General features: G+C 44.0%; 1 protein-coding gene across 1 annotated transcript; it reads right to left on the bottom strand.

Annotated features, from left to right (window-relative positions):
• Positions 1 to 345: 345 nt before the first annotated feature.
• LOC132585964 (alpha- and beta-fibrinogenase OhS1-like) lies at positions 346 to 7799 on the bottom strand. The gene is made up of 5 exons (XM_060257854.1): positions 7589 to 7799; positions 6873 to 7029; positions 4198 to 4460; positions 2344 to 2480; positions 346 to 588 (listed from the first exon to the last, which is right to left on the bottom strand). The coding sequence occupies exons 1-5, from the start codon at positions 7638 to 7640 to the stop codon at positions 418 to 420; spliced, it is 780 nt and encodes a 259-aa protein (XP_060113837.1). The 5' UTR covers positions 7641 to 7799; the 3' UTR covers positions 346 to 417.
• Positions 7800 to 20974: the final 13175 nt, after the last annotated feature.

The following is a 20974-nucleotide window of genomic DNA, read 5'->3' on the forward strand; positions in this document are numbered from 1 at the left end:
AAGCAAGCTGCCTTTCAGGTAACACAAAGCCCCTTTTCTAGAAGTAGCAAAATGGTGCTCCCCCAGGACCAGCAATCGAGAGTAACACCCTTGTGTCTTATCCAGGAATAAGGACATTGCTTTATTTTTTTTCTCAGTTGTCTGATTTCAGAGCCAGACATTCACATCAGAGTTGCGATTCTAGCATAATGATTCAAGATTTCTAACACTTGGTGAGGGGGATCTATCCAAGGATGGTTGGGGTAGACGGGACAACGGAACACATGTATCCAGGGGTCAGCCCCATTCAATTTAATGAGACTTCCTTCTAAATAAAAGTGCTGACAGTCTGTTTACAAGATGGGTCACTGGAAAAAATGGAAATAGTTTCTGGGAGGCGCTTCCTCACTCCAAGAGGCCTCTGCCAGAATTACATGCTTAGGACTTGAATTCATTGTCACTTCCACCAATGATTCCCCGGATCCATTCAGCGTATCTGCAGATTTTGGTGTAGACGGCTGGCAGGTTTGGTTGGCCACAAGGGTTCCCACCCAAAGACACGATGCCCTGAAGTTTGTTGCCACAGATAAGTGGCCCACCAGAGTCTCCCTGTTAGGAGAAGATCATAAGACGTCTTATTAGTGCATGCTGTGGTAACACATGGTGGGAGGAAGGAGATTCTCCCTCCCCTTTTGGTCTTCTGAATCATTGCCACCATTTAAAGGCAGTTTTGCCCTGGAAGTTTTCAAGGTACATGGGCCTTTTTTTTTTGTAGAAAAAGCCCAACAGGTTCTCATTTGCATATTAGGCCACACCCCTATTGTCACCATAATTCCACACCAGACTTTTTTGTAGAAAAAGACCCAGTAGCTCATTTGCATATTAGGCCACACCCCTATTGTCACCGTTGTTTCACACGGCTTTTTTGTAGGAAAAAGCAGCTCATATGCATATTAGGCCATACCCTTATTGTCATCATTGTTTCACGTTGAGGTTTTTTGTAGAAAAAAACAGCAGCTCATTTGCATATCAGGCCACACTCCCTGATGTCACCATTGGTTCATACAGGGCTTTTTTGTAGGAAAAAGCCCAGCAGGAACTCATTTGTATATTAGGCCACATCCATTGATTTCACCATTTTCGCATGGCTTTTTGTAGAAAAAGCCCAACATGAATTCATTTGCATATTAGGCCACACCTCCTGACTCCAAGCCAGTCAGAACTGCGTTCCTGCCCCCAAAAAGCCCTGCTTGTGCTACAGATGTATCCTCTACCTTTATCCTCCATGCAAGTAGGGCAAAGGGCGCATAGCTGGGGTAGGGAAAATGGGTACAGACTTGCACCGTAAGATAAGTGTCCCTTTCTCCAACAATGTATGTCTATGGTGAGCATGCATGCATCTTTGCTGCTGGAAGACTCTGGGAGCTGAAAGCCTGTCTGAATTTTTTCCCATCTAGCCACATAGGTATGTGGCTGGCTGGGTAAGAGATGCAGACAGGCTCAGTGTGAAGCAACCCTGGGGAAACTTACCCATTAAGTGCTAATATCTGGGAGATTTTGATCCCATTTATTGCTCAACTGGAAGTCTCAGCTTGATGGAGAAGTCATCCCACCAGGTGAGCATCTTGGCCTGGTTTGTCTTCCGTTGTTTAATAAACATACCCAGCCAATGTTCCTTCTAAGCCAGGGGTGTCGAACTCATTTGTAATGAGGGCCAGATCTGACAAAAATGAGACCGTGAGAGTCCAGGCCATGTGTGTACCTACTTAAAATTAGGTAGCACAGATATAAATTTTATAAAGAACGCAAACATATTTTTTTTTAAACTTAAAACATGCTTAAAACATTAGCACTCGGTCTTAAAGGTGCTTTCTTTGTATTTCTCCCATGGGATCCAAGGAACTGGGCAAAGGAAGCTCTGACTCTCTCCTTCCTTCCCCGGGGACTGGGGGGTGGGGGTGAGGAGCCTCAGTCAATAGAAGGAAAAGAGTTTTGGCTCAGTAACTCTGCTGTGCAATTGAGCAAGCCTTGCAAAGCAATATATTATGCAGAAGGAAGCAAGAGAGAAGGAGAAGGAAGCAAATGACAGCCAGCTGCTCGGGGGCCTGATTTGGCCCCTGAACTGCATGTTCGACACCCTTGCTCTAAGCTGCAGAGACTTGTGAGCAAAAATTCTACTTTGTGAGCTACTGGCATTAAAGTTGTGATCTACTGTATAAATTAGTGTGCTCTGGGGTCATCCTTCCTGGGCTAAGACAAAACTGTGTGAGCTGGAAGCTAAAAATCTGTGAGCTAGCTCACGCTAACTCAGCTTAGAGGGAACACTGCACCCAACCTCCTGCGTACATGGAAAAAGCTCCTTACCCGGCATGAGTCTTTGCCTCCCTTAAGATCCCCGGCACAAAGTATATTTTCGGGCTCGATGCATGGAAATTTATCCTCACACAATTGGGTTTCAACGATTGTAATGTTAACGCAGTTAGGCACGTCAGGAAATGTTTCTGAAAAGAGCAAAGGCAGCCATGATTGTCTAGCAGAGGGAATGATGGGGAATTGATCCGCGGGTATCGGGGGCTCTGGGGGGGCTGTTTTTTGAGGTAGAGGTGCCAAATTTTCAGTATAGCATCTAGTGCCTCTTCCCAAAATACCCCCCAAGTTTCAAAAGTATTGGACCAGGGGGTCCAATTCTACGAGCCCCAAAAGAAGGTGCCCCTATCCTTCATTATTTTCTATGGAAGGAAGGCATTTTAAAAGGTGTGCTGTCCCTTTAAATGTGATGGCCAGAACTCCCTTGGAGTTCAATTCTGCTTGTCACATCCGTGCTCCTGGCTCTGCCCCCAAAGTCTCCTGGCCCCACCCCCAAAGTCCCCAGATATTTCTTGAATTGGACTTGGCAACCCTAATTGTAGTGGAATGTCCTTTCATTTTAAGAGGGCAGCCAATAATAAGCTGTTATACAGTGCCTACATCTTGTAAACCTCAGTGTGTCCCCTTGGGCACGGTGTTGGGGAACCCTGGTTTTGTCTATGCTTGAAAAGGATATGTTTTGCTGAGAGAGTGTGCTCTCCATTCCCCACTCTCCCTTTTTTAATATTAAGCCTTGATATTATTTCACTAGGGCTGCTTCCACAAGGTGACAATTCACCATGTAGACAAAGCATCCGCACAGCAGTTTTCCCTGCTCTGGGAGGGCTATATCTCAAATACTTCTGCATCCTCCCTGTTCTCTCAGGTCTGTCTTCTCTCCTGGCAGGAGCACTGTTTGACTCCATAGGACGGTTTGTCACCCCGACAAGCTCCTGTTATTCTGATTCTACTCTGCACGTGCACTCTTTTCAAAGAGAGTTTCTGAGTTCTGGGGCCCTATCATGATTGGTCATTGCATGTATGAGAGTGTGAGTTTCAGGGTTTTGTGGCTCTTCCATGATAGACCACAGTGGCCTCCTGTCACCAGCATAACTCCATTGTAGGAATCCTCCAGTTTGGAGGCCCTCCCCCTGCTTCAGGGTTATCAGAAAGCGGGGGAGGGAAATGTCTGCTGGGAACTCCATTATTCCTTAAGGAGATTGGTTCTCATGGGGTATAATGGAGAATCAATCTATGGTTATCTGGGGCTCTGGGGGGGGGTTGTTGTTTGAGGTAGAGGCACCAAATTTTCAGCATAGTATCTGGTGCCTCTCCCCAAAACATCCCCCAAGTTTCATATAGATTGGACCACAAGGTCCATTTCTGTGAGCCTCCCAAAAAGATGCCCTTATCCTCCATTATTTCCAAATAAAGGGAAGGCATTTAAAAATAGCATGGTCTCTTTAAATGTGAAGGCCAAAACTCCCTTTGGAGTCCAATCATATTTGTCACAACCTTGCTCCTGGCTCCACCCCCAAAGTCTCCTGACTCCACCCCCATAATCTCCAGATATCCCTGAGTTGGACCTGGCAACCCTACCCCATTGTCCTGGCGTTGCCATATCAAAGACTTATCTGGGTTGGTTTGGGGAAATGCTGGGCCTTGCTGGAGCCAGTGAACCCTTTGGGTTGCATCCACCCGACTTCTTTGCTTGCTCTCAGTTCCCCTCCTGACTACAACTCATGTTCCACATGGCTTTTGTCCAGGCAGTTTCTGTGACCCCCAGGATAGACTTTTTGGTGATCAAAGGGGACTCCATCATCCCTTTTTTCATCATTGGAGAACCAAGTTGGATCTACCCTTGAAGCTCACCAACAGGACTTGTGATTGCACCCCAACCGCACACAGTGCAATCTGTTCCCAATTGGGGAGGGCACGGGGGCAGGTCGATAGGGGCTACGTAAGCCGTAGGGATGGCAGCTGTGTTCAGTTTTATCAGCATGATGTCGTTTTTGCATTCAGTTTCGCAGTCGGTAGAGTTGCTGAATAAAATAGTTTGTTTGCTGATCCTTATTTGCTCATGCCCAGATGACTCTGACAAGCTGTGCTCTCCGAGGTGGATCACAATGTCCCTGCTGTGAAAAAAAGCAGCAAAGATCTCAAAAGAGAGTCCCTTGAAGCAAAGCCTTGATTGACTAGTTGATTTATGCTCTATTCAGGGATCCCCAACGTTTTCGAGCCTGCTGGCACCTTTAGGATTCTGATATAACATGGTGGGCACAGCCACAAAATGGCCGCCGCAGGAAGTGGAGTCAGCCACTAAATGATTGCCACAGCATACCTTCAGTCACAAAGCGCAGATCCTAGTGGTGTGGTGGCAACTGCTGTCAAAACAACATTTTTTTAAAACCCACACAGCCAATAGGGTTGCCAATGCCCAGGTGGGGGCAGGGGATCCCCCGGTTTGGAGGCCCTCCCCCCGCTTCAGGGTTGTCAGAAAGCGGGGGGAGGGGAGGGAAATGTCTGCTGGGAACTCTGTTATTCCCTACAGAGATTTTTGCCCATAGAAAATAATGGAGAATTGATCCGCGGGTATCTGGGCTCTGGGGGGGGCTGTTTTTTGAGGTAGATACACCAGATTTTCAGTACAGCATCTAGTGCCTCCCCCCAAAACATTCCCCAAGTTTCAAAACGATTGGACAAGGGGGTCCAATTCTATGAGCCCCAAAAGAAGGTGCCCTTATCCTTCATTACTTCCTATGGAAGGAAGGCATTGAAAAGGTGTGCCGTCCCTTTAAATGTGATGGCCCAAACTCCCTTTGGAGTTCAATTATGCTTGTCACAGACTTGATCTTGGCTCCACCCTATGTCTCCTGGCTCCACCCCCAAAGTCCCCAGATATTTCTTAAATTGGACTTGGCAACCCTAACAGCCAACCAGATTTCCAGTAGCCCATCAGAAGCCTTACTGGCCAAAAGCCCTACCTGGTCCCTCCCTAAAAAAAAAAATGAGTGTCTTGTAGAGTTGCCAAGTCCCCCATGGCCTCTTGCAAGTGATGCCATTACGCCAGCAACATTGCCCGCTGGCTGCTCTAGGAGTTTCTGGGAAATCTCTATGGTTTTCCCAGACACTCTAGCAATTTGGGGGGGACTCTATGGTACCACTGTGGGCCAGCGGGTTGGGGACCTCCAAAGAGGGGGAACCCCCACCCCGCCTGAGAGCTTGGCAGCCCTAGTGTCATGGCATCCAAAGGCACCGTGCTGGGGAGCCCTGCTCTAATTTGGAATGGATGTCTGACTGGGCCTCTGGCCTAGAGCACATAGTATGTGACTAGCAGCTGAACATGCCCACAGGTCTCCCCACTAAAGACAAAAACAATGGAAGTACTGCAAATATATTAGACCGGGCTGTGCATTCAACTAACAAACCAACCAGTTGCACTAGCCTGATTAGTGCCAGCAGTGTGAAAACAGCTGGATTCACAGACCACCCAGGAGCTTTGGGGGTGGGGCAAGAGGTAGACATGATGTTGTGAGAGGCATTGACTGGATGCATAGCATGTCCATATGGCATTACAATACCATTTTCAGAGCATTAGTTGACACACTGCATGTCTGGATCATGTCAGCACATTGCCTAATGTCATTTCCACCCACCAATGTTTGTACCAGGTGGAAAGGAAGAAGAAGACTGAAGACTTATACCCCACCCTTCTCTCTGAATCAGAGACTCAGAGTGGCTTAAAATCTCCTATATCCCCCCCACAACAGACACCCTGTGAGGTGGGGAGGGCTCTCACAGCAGCTGCCCTTTCAAGGACAACTCCTGCAATAGCTAGGGTTGCCAATCCCCAGGTGGGGGCAGGGGATCCCCCGGTTTGGAGGCCCTCCCCCCACTTCAGGGTCATCAGAAAGCAGGGGCAGGGGAGGGAAATGGCTGTTGGGAATTCTATTATTCCGTATGGAGACTTATTCCCATAGGAAATAATGGAGAATTGATCCATGGGTATCTGGGGCTCTGGGAAGGCTGTGTTTTGAGGTAGAGGCACCACATTGTCAGTATAGCATCCGCTGCCTCTCCCTAAACTACCCCCCCAAGTTTCAAAAATATTGAACCAGGGGGTCCAATTCTATGAGCCCCCAAAGAAGGTGCCCCTATCCTTCATTATTTCCAATGGAGGGAAGGCATTTTAAAGGTGTGTGATCTCTTTAAATGCGATGGCCAGCATTCCCTGGAGTTCAGTCATGCTTGTCACACCCTTGCTCCTGGCTCCACCCCCAAAATCCCCAGATATTTCTTGAATTGGACTTGGCAACCCTAGCGATAGCTATGGCTAAACCAAGGCCATTGTAGCAGCTGCAAGTGGAGGACCAGACCACCAAGAGATTGTCCGCCTAAGTAGGCAAATGGTATACCTGCTGGGAAAGCTAGAACTGAACTTATGGCACTAATTCAAACCCCGTACTGTGTTCACCAGAAATATTGCCCAAGCTCTGAGAGAGAATTCTAAATAGGTCCCCTCATCTCCCTCACCCATCATCTCTTACTTCTTTAAACAGCAGTGAGCCGCAGTGACCACCCAGTTCAAGTCAATCAATATTCCAGCACAATAGGGCATTGTTAAATCATACAGCACCGCGAGCCAGGGATGCTCATCCTCGGAGCACTCCCAGCCTCCAATGATCCGATTACGATGTGGAGATACTGCAAGATAAACAAGAAAAGTTTCCCATTAAACACTTGAAAAACGGCAGTACCTGCCAATCCCACTACAAAAGTACTGGCATCTCTCTTTTGTTCTCTGCTAGAGGAAAGCTCAAAGATGTGGCATTTGTGGACTTCCTGGGAATACTTAGTATTTAAGAGCCAATTAATATAATATCTGCATTTCAGAAACCAAGTTTGAACTCCTTGGCTGAATTTGGAATTAGGAAACAGACAGGCTTTGCGAAGATGGAAAGGTTACACTGAACTCTCTTTCAAAATTCTCCTGATTCCTAGACTGACTGACTATACTGCACAGGTTCTCCACCTGCCCCTGAAATCTTGCATTCGTTCCCCGCTCTCAAATTCTAAAAAGGACAATAAAAATTGGCATAAGAGAGACATTTTTCTATGGCTGACAGCGTGTGCTGTTTGGCCGTATGGATGCTACACGTGCACGATTATTTAATAACTTTTAAACTCCCACATCGGAGACAGTGACCTAAACGAAACATCTCAAAACCCCTTCCTGGATTTGAGAATCATAGCTGATTCTTACCATAAGGTAACAGCAGCCCCAGTAAAATGCCCAGCAATAGGCTTAGGTTCATAGCGGAAGCTTTGCCTGGTGGTGTGTCCCTGCACCGTAGAGGGTGAACTGGACCAAGCGATTAGGAAAACAAGATAAAAACAGGCCCAGCGCTGTTTGGCTTGCATACAAAGGTCAGCGCACAGGTGTCTGGAAGGCTCCACGTTCTCACCATCCCCCAGCTGGCAAAGAGAGATTGGGTTTGGTCAGTTGTTTGACAGAAGGAGATCCATCGAAGAAGAAGATGATGATATTGGATTTGTATCCCACCTTGTACTCTGAATCTCAGAGCGGTCACAATCTCCTTTACCTTCCACCCCCCAACAGACATCCTGTAAGGCAGGTGGGGCTGAGAGAGCTCTTGCAGCAGCTGCCCTTTCAAGGACAATTCCTAGAGAGCTATGGCTGACCAAGGCCATTCCAGCAGGTGCAAGTAGAGGAGTGGGGAATCCAGCCCGGTTCTCCCAGATTTGATTGCCTGGTCCAACTCAAGAAATATCTGGGGACTTTAGGGGTGGAGCCAGGAGACTTTGGAGGTAGAGCCAGGAGCAAAGGTGTGACAAGCATGATTGAACTCTAAAGGGAGTTCTGGCCATCACATTTAAAGTGACCGCACACCTTTTAAATGCCATCCCTCCATTGGAAATCATGGAGGATAAGGGCATTTTCTTTTGGGGCTCACAGAATTGGATCCCCTTGTCCAATATTTTTGAAACTTGGATGGTGTTTTCAGGAGAGGTGCTAGATGCTATGCTGAAAATTTGGTGATTGTACATCAAAAACAGCCCCCTCACATTATACCATACCCTATGGGGACCAATGCCATAGGGTATAATGAAGTGCCCAGCAGATATTTCCCTCCCCACCCCTGCTTTCTGATAACTCTAAAGTGGGGGGGGGGAGGGCTTCCCAATCAGGGGATGCATGGTAATTCCAGGGGATCCCCAGTTTCCAGCTGGCATCCCTGGGCACGGGACACAATGTGTCCAAGAACCTGCTTCCTCTGTTCTGCCCACTACCAGGCCTATGTTTCCCTTTCTGCCCACCAGCTTTCATGCCACCTGGCCTGTTCCCCCCACTTAAAATTGCCAACCTCCAGATGTAATACAAGCATGGTGTGCAAAGTCCAACAAAACAAAGAAAACACTACGTATATAACAGACAGATCTAGAAATTATATAATAAAAGCCAGTATATTTGCAATTAAGATGTGTAAGCGTGGTTGATGTTCAAAGAATATACAGTGAAAATAACAAAGCTCAGTAGAGGCTACAACATTTAAAAAAAGCATACACACTCAGAATTATAAACTACAATGTACAGAGTTCAATAACATTGACTTATTAATATGGAAACTGGTGCCCGGTGTTCTTGCTGTTTCAGTGATAGTCTTCTTCAAATCTCCTAGTAAGTTAGTGCATCATCTATAATATGTGCATAACATACTACACATTACAGTGCTACAGAGTTACAATAAAATATTTTTGCACAAATTCAATGAATGTATGACTCACCAGTGCCTTTATCAGCAGAGACTACAAGCAGCCAAAGCAATCTAAAGGATGCATGCTCCGTTTTTGAAGGTCAAGAGATCTATAGAAAACAAAATTACCAAAGAAATTCATGTACCAAAGAAATTCATGTTTCCAAATACAAACTTATGCAAGTTCCTAAAACAAAGTAGAAAGTTGAGGACTTACAATTTGTAGTACTGTACAGATTTAAACCACACCCTTTAAATTGTGGAAATGTGTTTTATTGAGGCAGGAGGCACAATTAATTTTCAAATTGATAACATATTCACTTTATGTTCTGAATCAATCATAGGATTTGTCCCCATTCTTGTAGGTTTTTTCTTATTTATTTATTTTAAACAACATAGTACTTGGGACTTCTGAGGAACAATTAAAAACCTGTCCCCCTTTTAAATTTGTCAACTCTGATCCACCGGTGTCTTTAATGAATGAGACCTGGAATCTGTTTAATCTCATACAGGGTGGTTGCTTTTTTAGCAGGAACTAAAGAACACAGTTCTGATTGGCTACCTGTCAGGGGGTGGCCTAATATGCAAATGAGTTCCTGCTGGGCCTTTTCTACAAAAAAAGTCCTAATATCTTGTATGATCATATGCAAATTAGAATCTTTACCAACTTTGCAAGAACACCAAGGCATTGTTCCTCTGTCAAGTGTTAGAGTGGTGATTCTCTCGTTTCAGATTTGGGTGAGTAGCAACTTTGTTCCAGGAGCTTGCGTAAGTTTGTATGTCATGTATGTATTAAAGACAATACATCAGCTTACTTGGACATTTGAAGACTATAATTGAAACAGGAAGAAGAACATCAGGTACCTGTTTCCATATTAATAAGCTGATGTTCTTGGATTCTGTACATTGCAGTTAAGAGTTTTAAGTGTGCATGCTTTTTTGAATTTTGTAGCCTCTAGAAATTCTAGAAACTCAGTAAATTCTAGAAATTATGTAATAAAATCTTATATATTTGCAATTAATACGTATAAGCGTTTTTGATGCTCAAAAATATACAGTGTAAGCGTTTTTGATGTTCAGAAATATACAGTGAAATTTTTTCACTGTATATTTTTGAACATCAAAAACGCTTATACATATTAATTGCAAGTATATAAGATTTTATTACATAATTTCTAGATTTGCCTGTTACATACATGGTGTTTTCTTTGTACTGTTGAAGCTCCAGTTGAGAACTGGAGATCTCCTGGAATTACAACTGACCTCCAGGCAACAGAGATCAGTTCCCCTTGAGAAAATGGCTGTTGGAGGTGGAGTCTATGGCATTTGTCCCCTCCCACTGCCTTCCCTTGGCGTCGTCCCCAAATCTCCAGGAATTTCCCAACATGGAGCTGGCCACCTTACCCCCACTTTCTTGAATGTTCTGCCACCACCTGGGCTCACAGCCACCTTCAGTGCCAGCAGTCCTTTCTCTGGCAGTGTGGAGCAACTGGCAGTGCCACCTCTAAGACTGCCAGAAACCTTGCTACTACTGTGCACTGCCTGAATACCTTCTCTTCTCCAGTGCCACTGGGCAATATGTTCATCTGGTAGAGTTGCCAGGTTTGATTCAAGAAATATCTGGGGACTTTGGGGGTGGAACCAAGAGGCTTTGGGGTAGAGCCAGGAGGCTTTGGGGGTGGAGCCAGGAACAAGGGTGTGACAAGCACGATTGAACTCTGAAAGGAATTCTGGTCATTACATTTAAAGGGGTTGCTTTCCTTTTAAATGCCTTCCCTTTATTGGAAATAATGGAGGATAGGGGGACCACATTTTAGGGTTTGTAGAATTGGAACCCCTGGTCCAATCTTTTTGAAACTTGGGGTTTTTTTTGAGAAGAGGCACCAAATACTATGCTGAAGGTTTGGTGTCTCTACCTCAAAAACAGCCCCCCCAGAGCCCTGCTGCCCATGGATCAATTTTCCATTACACCCTATGGGGACCAATCTCCATAAGGTATAATGGACTGCCCAGCAGACATTCAACCCGCCCATCCCCCGCATTCTGATAAGTGGGGGGAGGGCCTTCAAACCAGGGATCCTCTGCTCCCAACTGGGGATATCATCTGGGCAGCAGAAGTGTCCTTGGCCAAATGTTCACAAACAGAAATGTGAACATGAAATAACACATTGGTGGGTGGCAGGGCAGGAAAGTGGGTCCTGTGATATCCTGACGCACAGCATACTGTTTTTCTTTAAAATAATGCACAGATAATAATAAACATGCACTAGAACTAGTCCACCATAATTTCAGCTCATTTGTTACACCTCAAACAAACTTTTTATTGGGGAATATTAATATTTCTTAGCTCAAAATGGTAGGCCTACGAGAGGTGAGGTGTATAGGATCTATGTCTTTGTCTATGGAGATAGACCACTGAAAATCCTTTGGTTAATAATGGATTTTATTATAGCATAAGTTTTCAAATAGTTACATCCCAATCAAACAATTTCAAGCATACAAGAGAAATTAAAGAAAAATAGAAACTTTGTTCAGAGTCAAAATTGTGAGATCAGTTTACAGGTTATACCACACATTCACAACAAAAGGAGTGCTTAGCCTCTAACCTTTGTGTTCTTGCTGTCTTGTCCTGAGGATTAACAGACACAAGCCATTTATTTTTGTTGGAGGTTTCCTGGGTCATTCTTATTTCCTTATGCTTTGATAACAGGACCTTTAAAGGTTGCCAAAAGTGAAGGAATTTTTATGGCACTGCCCATATTTGTCACTCTCTGAGCCCGAAACTTTTTCATTCCCAGGAGCAGAAAGATGGACGCTTCTCAACCTTTCAGCTGGCATCATGTTGTTCTGGCTTGTGAACCAGAATCACATTACAGACCTGCTTTGGGTCAAGAAGGAACTGGATTTGTCTCCCTTATGTGCAAGAAAGACCATTCCAATTCAAATGGGCATTGCTGTATCCAATTAATATTCTAGGGTTACATTGCAATATCACATTCCAGGGGTGCATGGCTTGGGAATAAGTACAGGGGTGTCTTCCTGGGTATCAGTCCCCCCCTTGAAAATGGAGGCGAACTCTCAGGGAGACTTCTTTTTCACACCGAGGTACAACCATTCACACAGATATAGAAAGAGAAAGAAATGTCAGGCCATAAAATATGATTGAAGAAGAAAAGAGAGAGGGGAAAAAAAAGGTTATGGGAGCTTTAAAATCTTGCAGCCAATTAAAAAGGTAAAAATAATAATAATAAAAAACTGCAGGCCAATTGAAAAATTAACTGGAACCTTTAGTGGGTTAAGCTGAATTCATGGGGTGTGCATATATGTTTCTGATAATGAACACTGGGCCTGAGGTAGCATGTACCAAGAACATGGGAGTCAAAATCATATTTGGATAGGTGCTTATGGGGAAGACAGTTTCTTGCCTTTTAAAACTTGAGAGTATACATTTTTAACAAAATCAATCCTTCTATACTAGGCATACATATGCATATATAAAGTCACATATAATAGCTAATATAAATGAAGTACAAAACAGTAACTAAACTTATATTGCTAATTAACAGGATACCAAAAGTTGCATAGTTACACACACACAAAAAATGTTCAAAATATATGCTCGGTGTTTCTAAGCTACCAAACAGGCAGTTATTAACTCATGGCTAGAATATTCTTATCAAACTTGAAGACAAACATAGAATATCATTTTCTTGAGGGGGAGGGGGAAAGAACATAGGATTCTATTAGTCTACAGCAAAATGGGGTTCAACAACAGAAATACATAGGTACATTTACATTGGCAGTTTCTTCTTGTAGGCTTAGTCTATGCATATACAAAATTAACAGTGTAAAGTACTGGGGTTGGCGCAGTAAGAGACCAGAGTCGGAGAGTGATTTCAGCAAGCTTTACTTCAGGAACACACACACAGACTGAGCTCTATTCAAACTTCCCGCTCTTTTATACAATTCTTGCCCCCTTCTGATTGGTCCTTAACTATCTACATGGATTGGCTATTTACAGGGCCCTAAGGGCCTATCAGGGTACAGTATGAGCCTAGATGTTGATTGGCTACTTATGTTTCAATCCTTCCCCTGATTGGGTACGCTTAGGCCTTCTCTGGAACCCTGGTGTGGAGTACAAGCTTTGGCTTGTTCAGCTTCCCTCCAAAAGTAACAGTTCCCTCCAAAAGTAACAGTTCTCCCATTTAAGCCTAGGACACAACAAACAGGCACATCTTGAAATCTGTTATTCTTCCCCTTGAAGTCTTGCAGCAGAGAGGATGTAAGTCTGGAACCATCATTTTGCTGCAACTGTTTCCAAGGGACAGATTTTCAGGGGCGCTTGTATGGGCAATCTCTTCAGAGTCATTTTTACTGCTGGCGTGTGTGTAAATGAGCTAGAAGATATAGCACATGAGGTTAAATTGCTCTCTGTTCCTCAGGGCCATTTGTAAAACAAGAGGTTGCATTCCTTTAGCTACATGCCACAAGGCACGTAGGCAGTTCATTGTCCCAGTGGGACTCCACCCATTTCCTGCTCCTCTTCTTCAAAGGACAAAGAGGGAGGAATATGGCTGCAAGGGCACATGTGGTGCTCTCTGTTATTCTTTTTGGTAAAATATTCTGTTTTTCCCTTTTCAAATTAAGTCAGTCCTGCCCCATACAAAATGTGGCTTGCAGGGCCCTTTTGTCCTTTTTCATTTTTGGAAAAAGAGATGGCTTTGTCTATCTCTGTGATTTTTTGTGATCTAGAGAGAAAAAGCAGTCTGTTTTTCCTTTATTTCCTTATTGAACAAAGGATTTGTTTTCCCTGCATGGAGCAGAAAAAAAGGAGAACACGAGTAGATAAGAATTTCAAAACACGCGGGTTTTTTGTAAGTATAATCGTCATGCAAAGGAGGGGGGAAGAGGGAAGCTGGATCAGCGATTGCCGGGCTGGCTGTGCAATCTGTAGCAGCACATGAGAGGCTTAAAAAAAATTCTGCTTGCAGTTTCCAGTTTCCAGCAAGGGGGAATAAAAATTGCTTTTGGCTGTTTGCAGAGAAAAAAACTGTTCTTTATTATTTTAATTTAAAAGGGAAGGCATTTTAAAAAAAAATTCTGTTCAAAAATCACTGGATCCATTCAAAAATCTACTCAAAAATCTCACTGGCTTCCATTCCACAGTATTAGATTCCTATTCAAAAATCACTGACTTCCCCCCCTAGTTTTTTCTGTAGTGGAGGGAGAGAGGAAGAAAAAACTCTTTGTAGTTCTTTGCCTTTGTCTAAGGTATATCTCTGCTGACCACATGGTCACTGGTCTTTGTTTTAATTTTAAAAAGTTTTCCTGTGGGTGAAGTTTTGTAAAAAAAAAGTCTGGCTGGGGTTTTCAAAGTAATGCTGTTTGTTTGTTTGCCACCCCTGTGTTGGCATTAAGGCTTTTTGGACTGTTTCTCTGTTCTCATTGCACAAACGTGCTGTTTGTACCTGGTCTGCCTTGCAGGGCTGGCGTGCAAGTGCAGAGCAGAGTTGTTAGTGATGAGGGGAGAGAAATGGGTAGATGTGGCAGTTGCTTGTAGTTCCTGCTAAGCATGCAAGGGAGAGACTGTAGAGAAAAAGGGGGGGGGGGAGAGAGAACATGTGGGATTTCTGAAAAGGGGAAAAAAACATGGCCGCTCTTGTAAGGTTGCCAGTCTCCAGTTGGAACCTGGAGATTACTTCCAAAATTATAGTTTATGCCTGGAGCTTAAGTATTCTCCACCACTTCTGTTACACCTCAAACAAACTTTTTATTGGGGAATATTAATATTTCTTAGCTCAAAATGGTAGGCCTACGAGAGGTGAGGTGTATAGGATCTATGTCTTTGTCTATGGAGATAGACCACTGAAAATCCTTTGGTTAATAATGGATTTTATTATAGCATAAGTTTTCAAATAGTTACATCCCAATCAAACAATTTCAAGCATACAAGAGGAATTACAAAGAGGTTAGCTGAATCAGTATGGATGGGGGAAGGTGATACAATACCTTGATCTTTGCAGGGTAGGCTCAGTCAGAGGAAAATGCAAGGCCTCTGGAGGGAGATTTCTCTTGAGAGGAAGGGGGGTTGAGGGTAGGAAGGGATGAAGGGGGTTGCCACCTCCTCCTTTTCTCTCGGGACCCTCTGAACCCGCTCCTCTTTCTCCTCCTCCTAACCTGACAGGTTGGGTTGTCTGTTGTCTAGGGTAAATTACATCACATCACTCAATTCGACTACCCAATGAGGGGGCAGAGTGTCACACCAATGGAAAATCGGGTTGTCATATGTGTAATATCCAATCAGAGACCATTCGTATCATAGATCCATACCCCACCATAGGCATTTTAATTACACTGGCCAAATGACTTTATGGCCTTGTTTTTCCCAAAACTGGTTCCTTTGAAGCTCCCCAAAAGTGATAGATTTCTCTCTTAGTGTCAACCATGGATGGGCATCCATCAATTGGTCAGGGGACTGGCTGACTTTGATGGCCTTAGCAATTAATTAAAGAAAAATAGAAACTTTGTTAAGAGTCAAAATTGTGAGATCAGTTTACAGGTTATACCACACATTCACAACAAAAGGAGTGCTTAGCCTCTAACCTTTGTGTTCTTGCTGTCTTGTCCTGAGGATTAACAGACACAAGCCATTTATTTTTGTTGGAGGTTTCCTGGGTCATTCTTATTTCCTTATGCTTTGATAACAGGACCTTTAAAGGTTGCCAAAAGTGAAGGAATTTTTATGGCACTGCCCACATTTGTCACTCTCTGAGCCCGAAACTTTTTCATTCCCAGGAGCAGAAAGATGGACGCTTCTCAAACTTTCAGCTGGCATCATGTTGTTCTGGCTTGTGAACCAGAATCACATTACAGACCTGCTTTGGGTCAAGAAGGAACTGGATTTGTCTCCCTTATGTGCAAGAAAGACCATTCCAATTCAAATGGGCATTGCTGTATCCAATTAATATTCTAGGGTTACATTGCAATATCACATTCCAGGGGTGCATGGCTTGGGAATAAGTACAGGGGTGTCTTCCTGGGTATCACATTTGGAAACCCCAGTTCATTTTAGAATCATAGAGTTGGAAGGGACCTCCAGGGTCATTGAGTCCAACTCCCTGCACAATGCAGGAAACTCAAAAACACCTCCCCCTAAATTCACAGGATCTTCATTGCTGTCAGGAGGCCATCTAGACTCTGTTTAAAAGCCTCCAAGGAAGTAGATGGTCAGGAAGTTCTTCCTAATGTTAAGCCGGAAATTGTTTTGATTTAATTTCAACCCACTGGTTCTGGTCCTACCTTCTGAGGCCACAGAAAACAATTCCACACCATCCTCTATATGACAGCCCTTCAAGTACTTGAGGATGGTGATCATATCACCTCTCAGCCGCCTCCTCTCCAGGCTAAACATCCCCAGCTCCTTCAACCTTTCTTCACAGGACTTGGTCTCCAGACCCCTCACCATCTTTGTTGCCCTCTTCTGGACCCATTCCAGCTTGTCTATATCCTTCTTAAAATGTGGTGCCCAAAACTGAACACAATACTCCAGGTGAGGTCTTACCAGAGCAGAGTAAAGCTATACCATCACTTCACATGATCTGGACACTATACTTCTGTTAATACAGCCCAAAATTGCATTTTGCCAGTCTATAAATCTGTAAGCCTCACCACATTGGAGAAGAGAGGTTCACACGGTAAAGCCAGCCAAAGCTGCAGCTCAGCCAGGTGAGAGACAAAGAGCTGGATGCAAACTCAGCAGGTGGGGACATCTCCAGATTAAATCCAGCGTTTGGTGATCGTGGATTCATAAAGTGCCGTCGACAGCCTTGGATCAGACTTCCTTCAGAATCTCGCTATAATGTTGGGTTTAAAGGATGACATTGGTGCAAATCATTTCCAGATGTTAGATAGTGATACTCAAGAGACTCAAATATCCCCTAAAAGTCACAAGATAACAATGACTAACAGACGCATGATGCTCTGGTTAGAGATGCCACTGCTGATACTGTCTGAGATGGCAAATCGAAACCCAAATTCTCAACTCTTTACACCTAAAATCTCCTGCTGTTTTTTTTTTAAATATAAATTTGGATTTTATGAAATATTTAGGAATATTAGAACAAAATAGGAGTTTTTGCACACGAAAGCTTACGTTCTGAATAAAACTAAATGGGTCTTAAAGGTGCAATCGACTCCTATTTTGTTCTACTACTTCAGACCAACACAGCTGCCTACTTGGATCTATTTAGGAGTATATTCTACATCCAATCTTCTGCCAATTTCAGATTTTTTTTAAAGGGATCGATTGCTGCAATGACTAATGCACATATTATAAAGGGATTAGCCCAGGGGTGGCCAATCTGTGGCTCGGGAGCCACATGTGACTCTTTCATACATGTTGTGCGGCTCTCTAAGCCCCCACTGCCCCGTTGGCCAGCTTGGAGAAGGCATTTGTCTCTTTAAATCACTTCTCCAAGCCAAGATAGCCAACAGTTTGGACAATGCATTTAAAGTTAAAGCTCCTTTATTTCTACCTCTCCCTTCCCATCTATTTTCCTTCCTTCCTTCCAACATCTGACATTCATGTCTTGCAGCTCTCAAACAGTTCTTACATTAAGCAAGTTTGACCACCCCTGGATTAGCTCAAAGAATAAGATCAAATAGGCATGTTAGTAAAGTGGTCATTGTTTGCAATGTACCAAAGTTTATTGACATAATTTATCCCTTGCCTTTCTCACCAATGGGGACCCAAAGTGGCTTACATCACTCTCCTCACCTCTGTTTTATCCTCACAACAACCCTTGGAGGTAGGCTGAGAGCTTGTGCCTGGCCCACCCAACAAGCTTCCATGGCAAACTGGGGATTTAAAATGTGGTCTCCTAGAGAGCACTCAGTGGTAGAACATCTGCTTGGTATGCAGAAGGTCCCAGGTTCAATCCCCAGCATCTCCAACTAAAAAGGGTCCAGGCAAGTAGGCATAAAAATCTCAGTTTGAGACCCAGGAGAGCCTCTGCCAGTCTGAGTAGACAATACTGACTTTGAGGGACCGAGGGTCTGATTCAGTACAAGGCAGCTTCATATGTTCATCCTAGTGGACCTTCTGACCACTACGCTGCACTGTCTCTCTGTGAAACCTTGCACTTACCGTGAAATCCTACGGAAATCCTGGGAATAAGTCTGAGTCAATCTGGTTAGGTAGGATTCACAGTTATTGTAACTGTACGATATGCTTTCTTTGTGATGCCAAACTGTGGGGGAGCTGTATAAATAAATAAATAGATTTCAGTTCATCTTCACCTTGTGTTTGTTTCCTGTCAAGTTTTCTTTCTACAGGGTAATGAGTTTCCCAAATCTCACTCCTGTTGGACAGAGTGTCTCAACCACTGATGCAACCACTCAATCACTGATGACAGGGGTGGCCAAATTTGCTTAATGTAAGGTACTGGAGGGAGAGAGGGAGGAAGGAAGGAAAATAGATGGGGAGAGTGAGAGGTGGAGAGAAAGCAAATTTAAATGCATTATCCAAGCTGCTGGCTGGCTTGGAGAAGTGATTTAAAGAGAGAAATGCCTTTTCCAAGCTGGCTGTCAGTTCAGTAGGGGTCTAAAGAGCTGCACAATATGTGCGACAAAGCCACATGTGGTTCCCAAACCACAGTTTCGCCACCCGTTCTATGATTTCTAGGGGATTTTAATGTCTCTGGGATATCATATAACATAACAGCAAGATTTCTTCCTTTTGAGACTCTGTACGAAGCAAGTAAGAATTTTATAAGTTGGCTTCAGAAAATGAGATATCAAGTCCAGTAGAATCTAGCTTTCCTATCCTCTGCAGTTTCTCCAGCATAAAGACTTAAATGGGAGTAACTCTGTACAGAATTGTCCTGGAAGCGTCCTGCATACTTGTTACTGTCAGTTTTATGAATTGTTAGAGAAACAACCTAGTGACTGCAGCTCATGTTTCATCCTCCCAGGCTGAAGCTCCCTTAAAGGTCAGATTGATGGTGGAAAGTGCTGTCAAGTCACAACCAACTAACAGCAATTTCATATGGTTTTCAAGACAAGAGACATTCAGAGGTGGTTTGCCATTGCCAGCCTCTGCATAGCATCCTCCCTTAGCAGTCTTCATCCAAGTGTTAACCAGGGCCAACCCTGTTCTGAGATCTGATGTGATCGGGCTCGCCTGGGCCACCCAGAGCAGGGCCACCTTTTAAAAATCTGATCTTTATAACCATTAAAGCTCAACGTTCTATGCCAAGTGAAGCTCCTCTGTGCCCCAGAGATAGCATTAGTCAGTTCCTGTGCATGTTTCTGCTGTCCCCTTCTAGAAGGCGCTGGTTCTACTTCTGTCCAGATGAATATCTAGCTCTGTATCTCTCCTCATGGCTGCTTGACTAAGCCAAGTGTGGGAGGGTGAGAACCTGCTACCTTCTGGGCACCTGTGCGCTGACCTTTGTGTGGAAACAAAACAAGTGTCCACAAGTGCTGAGCCAATTTCTTTGTCAACATGTTTGATTAACGGCTGATCTTGTTCATTACCTACATGTAGGGGAAACACCAACAGGCAAACTTGCTGCCATGGAACTCCTTAGATTGCTGGGGATTTTCTCGGTGATAAGAAAAAGAAAGAACACTGTGAAATTAACAAGCTTTAAATAAATGCACACAGTACTTTGAAATACTTAATTCAATGGAACTTCCCGGAATATCTTTTAAACAAAATTCAAGCGACTCAACCGAGCTCAATGTCCAGAAATGATATTGTTGGTTCCAAAAGTCCACACTCGATGCTGTAATGAATTGGTAACATATTCTGTTGTCTGTATATCCCGCTTCCTGATAAATGTAGGTGTACTGTAATATTTGAATAATGTAGAGGTAGCAGTCCTCCATCCAACAGTTGTGGCTACATGAGTCCAAGGTTCAATTCGTGTTTCATTTGCCACTACCACTGGCCATCTGTATTTTTACCAGGAACCCATGCTAAGGCAACAGCTCACATACCATAGCTTACATTTCTTTGTTTGCATGATCGGTTCTACTAGGGTTGCCAACCAGTGTTCCCTCTAAGCTGAGATAGTGTGAGCTAACTCACAGATTTTTTGTCTTTGCTCAGGAAAAATGGCCCCAGAGCAAATTAATTGATGCAGTAGCTCACAGCTTTAATGCAGTAGCTCACAAAATAAAATTTTTGCTCACAAGACCCCACAGTTTAGAGGGAGTATTGTCGCAACCTCCAGGTGGTGTTGAAGATCTCCCAGGATTACAAATGACCTCCAGGCAACAAAGATCAGTTCACCTGGAGAAGATGGTCACCTTGGAAGGTGGACTCTGTGTAGGGATGACAGCCTCCAGGTGGGACCTGGGATTCTCCTGGAATTAGACCTCTTCTCCAGATGACAGAGATAAGTTCTGGAGAAAATGGATGCTTTGTAACCCCATGGCATTATACCCCATTGAGCTCCCTGTCCTGCCCAGGCTCCATCCCCAAATCTCCAGGAATTTCCCAACTCTACCCCACCATCCCCTACCAGTGGCCAGGTGAGATCTGGCAACCCTAACTCTATGGCATTATACCCCCTTAATTTCTCAATTCAGAGTTGACAAGCCTAGATGAAATATCCCATATGAACATGCCTAAAAGTTAAGCAGCTGTGGCGGTGGTGGGGAAGGCCCCCTGAACACTCAAATGCACTCTCATCTTTATCATAATACTATTTTTAATATGACAATGTTCTCAGGATGTATCCTGGCACTCAAAGGATGCTTTTGGTTAAATCCTGCGGAATCCTAGCTCAAATTAAGTGCTATCAGTTACTGGGAAAACCGCATCTCTCAGCTGCCACTGACTGAACAAGAAACTGAATAACAATGTT

Source organism: Heteronotia binoei, chromosome 17, assembly GCF_032191835.1.
Source record: "Heteronotia binoei isolate CCM8104 ecotype False Entrance Well chromosome 17, APGP_CSIRO_Hbin_v1, whole genome shotgun sequence".
Taxonomy (NCBI): domain Eukaryota; kingdom Metazoa; phylum Chordata; class Lepidosauria; order Squamata; family Gekkonidae; genus Heteronotia; species Heteronotia binoei.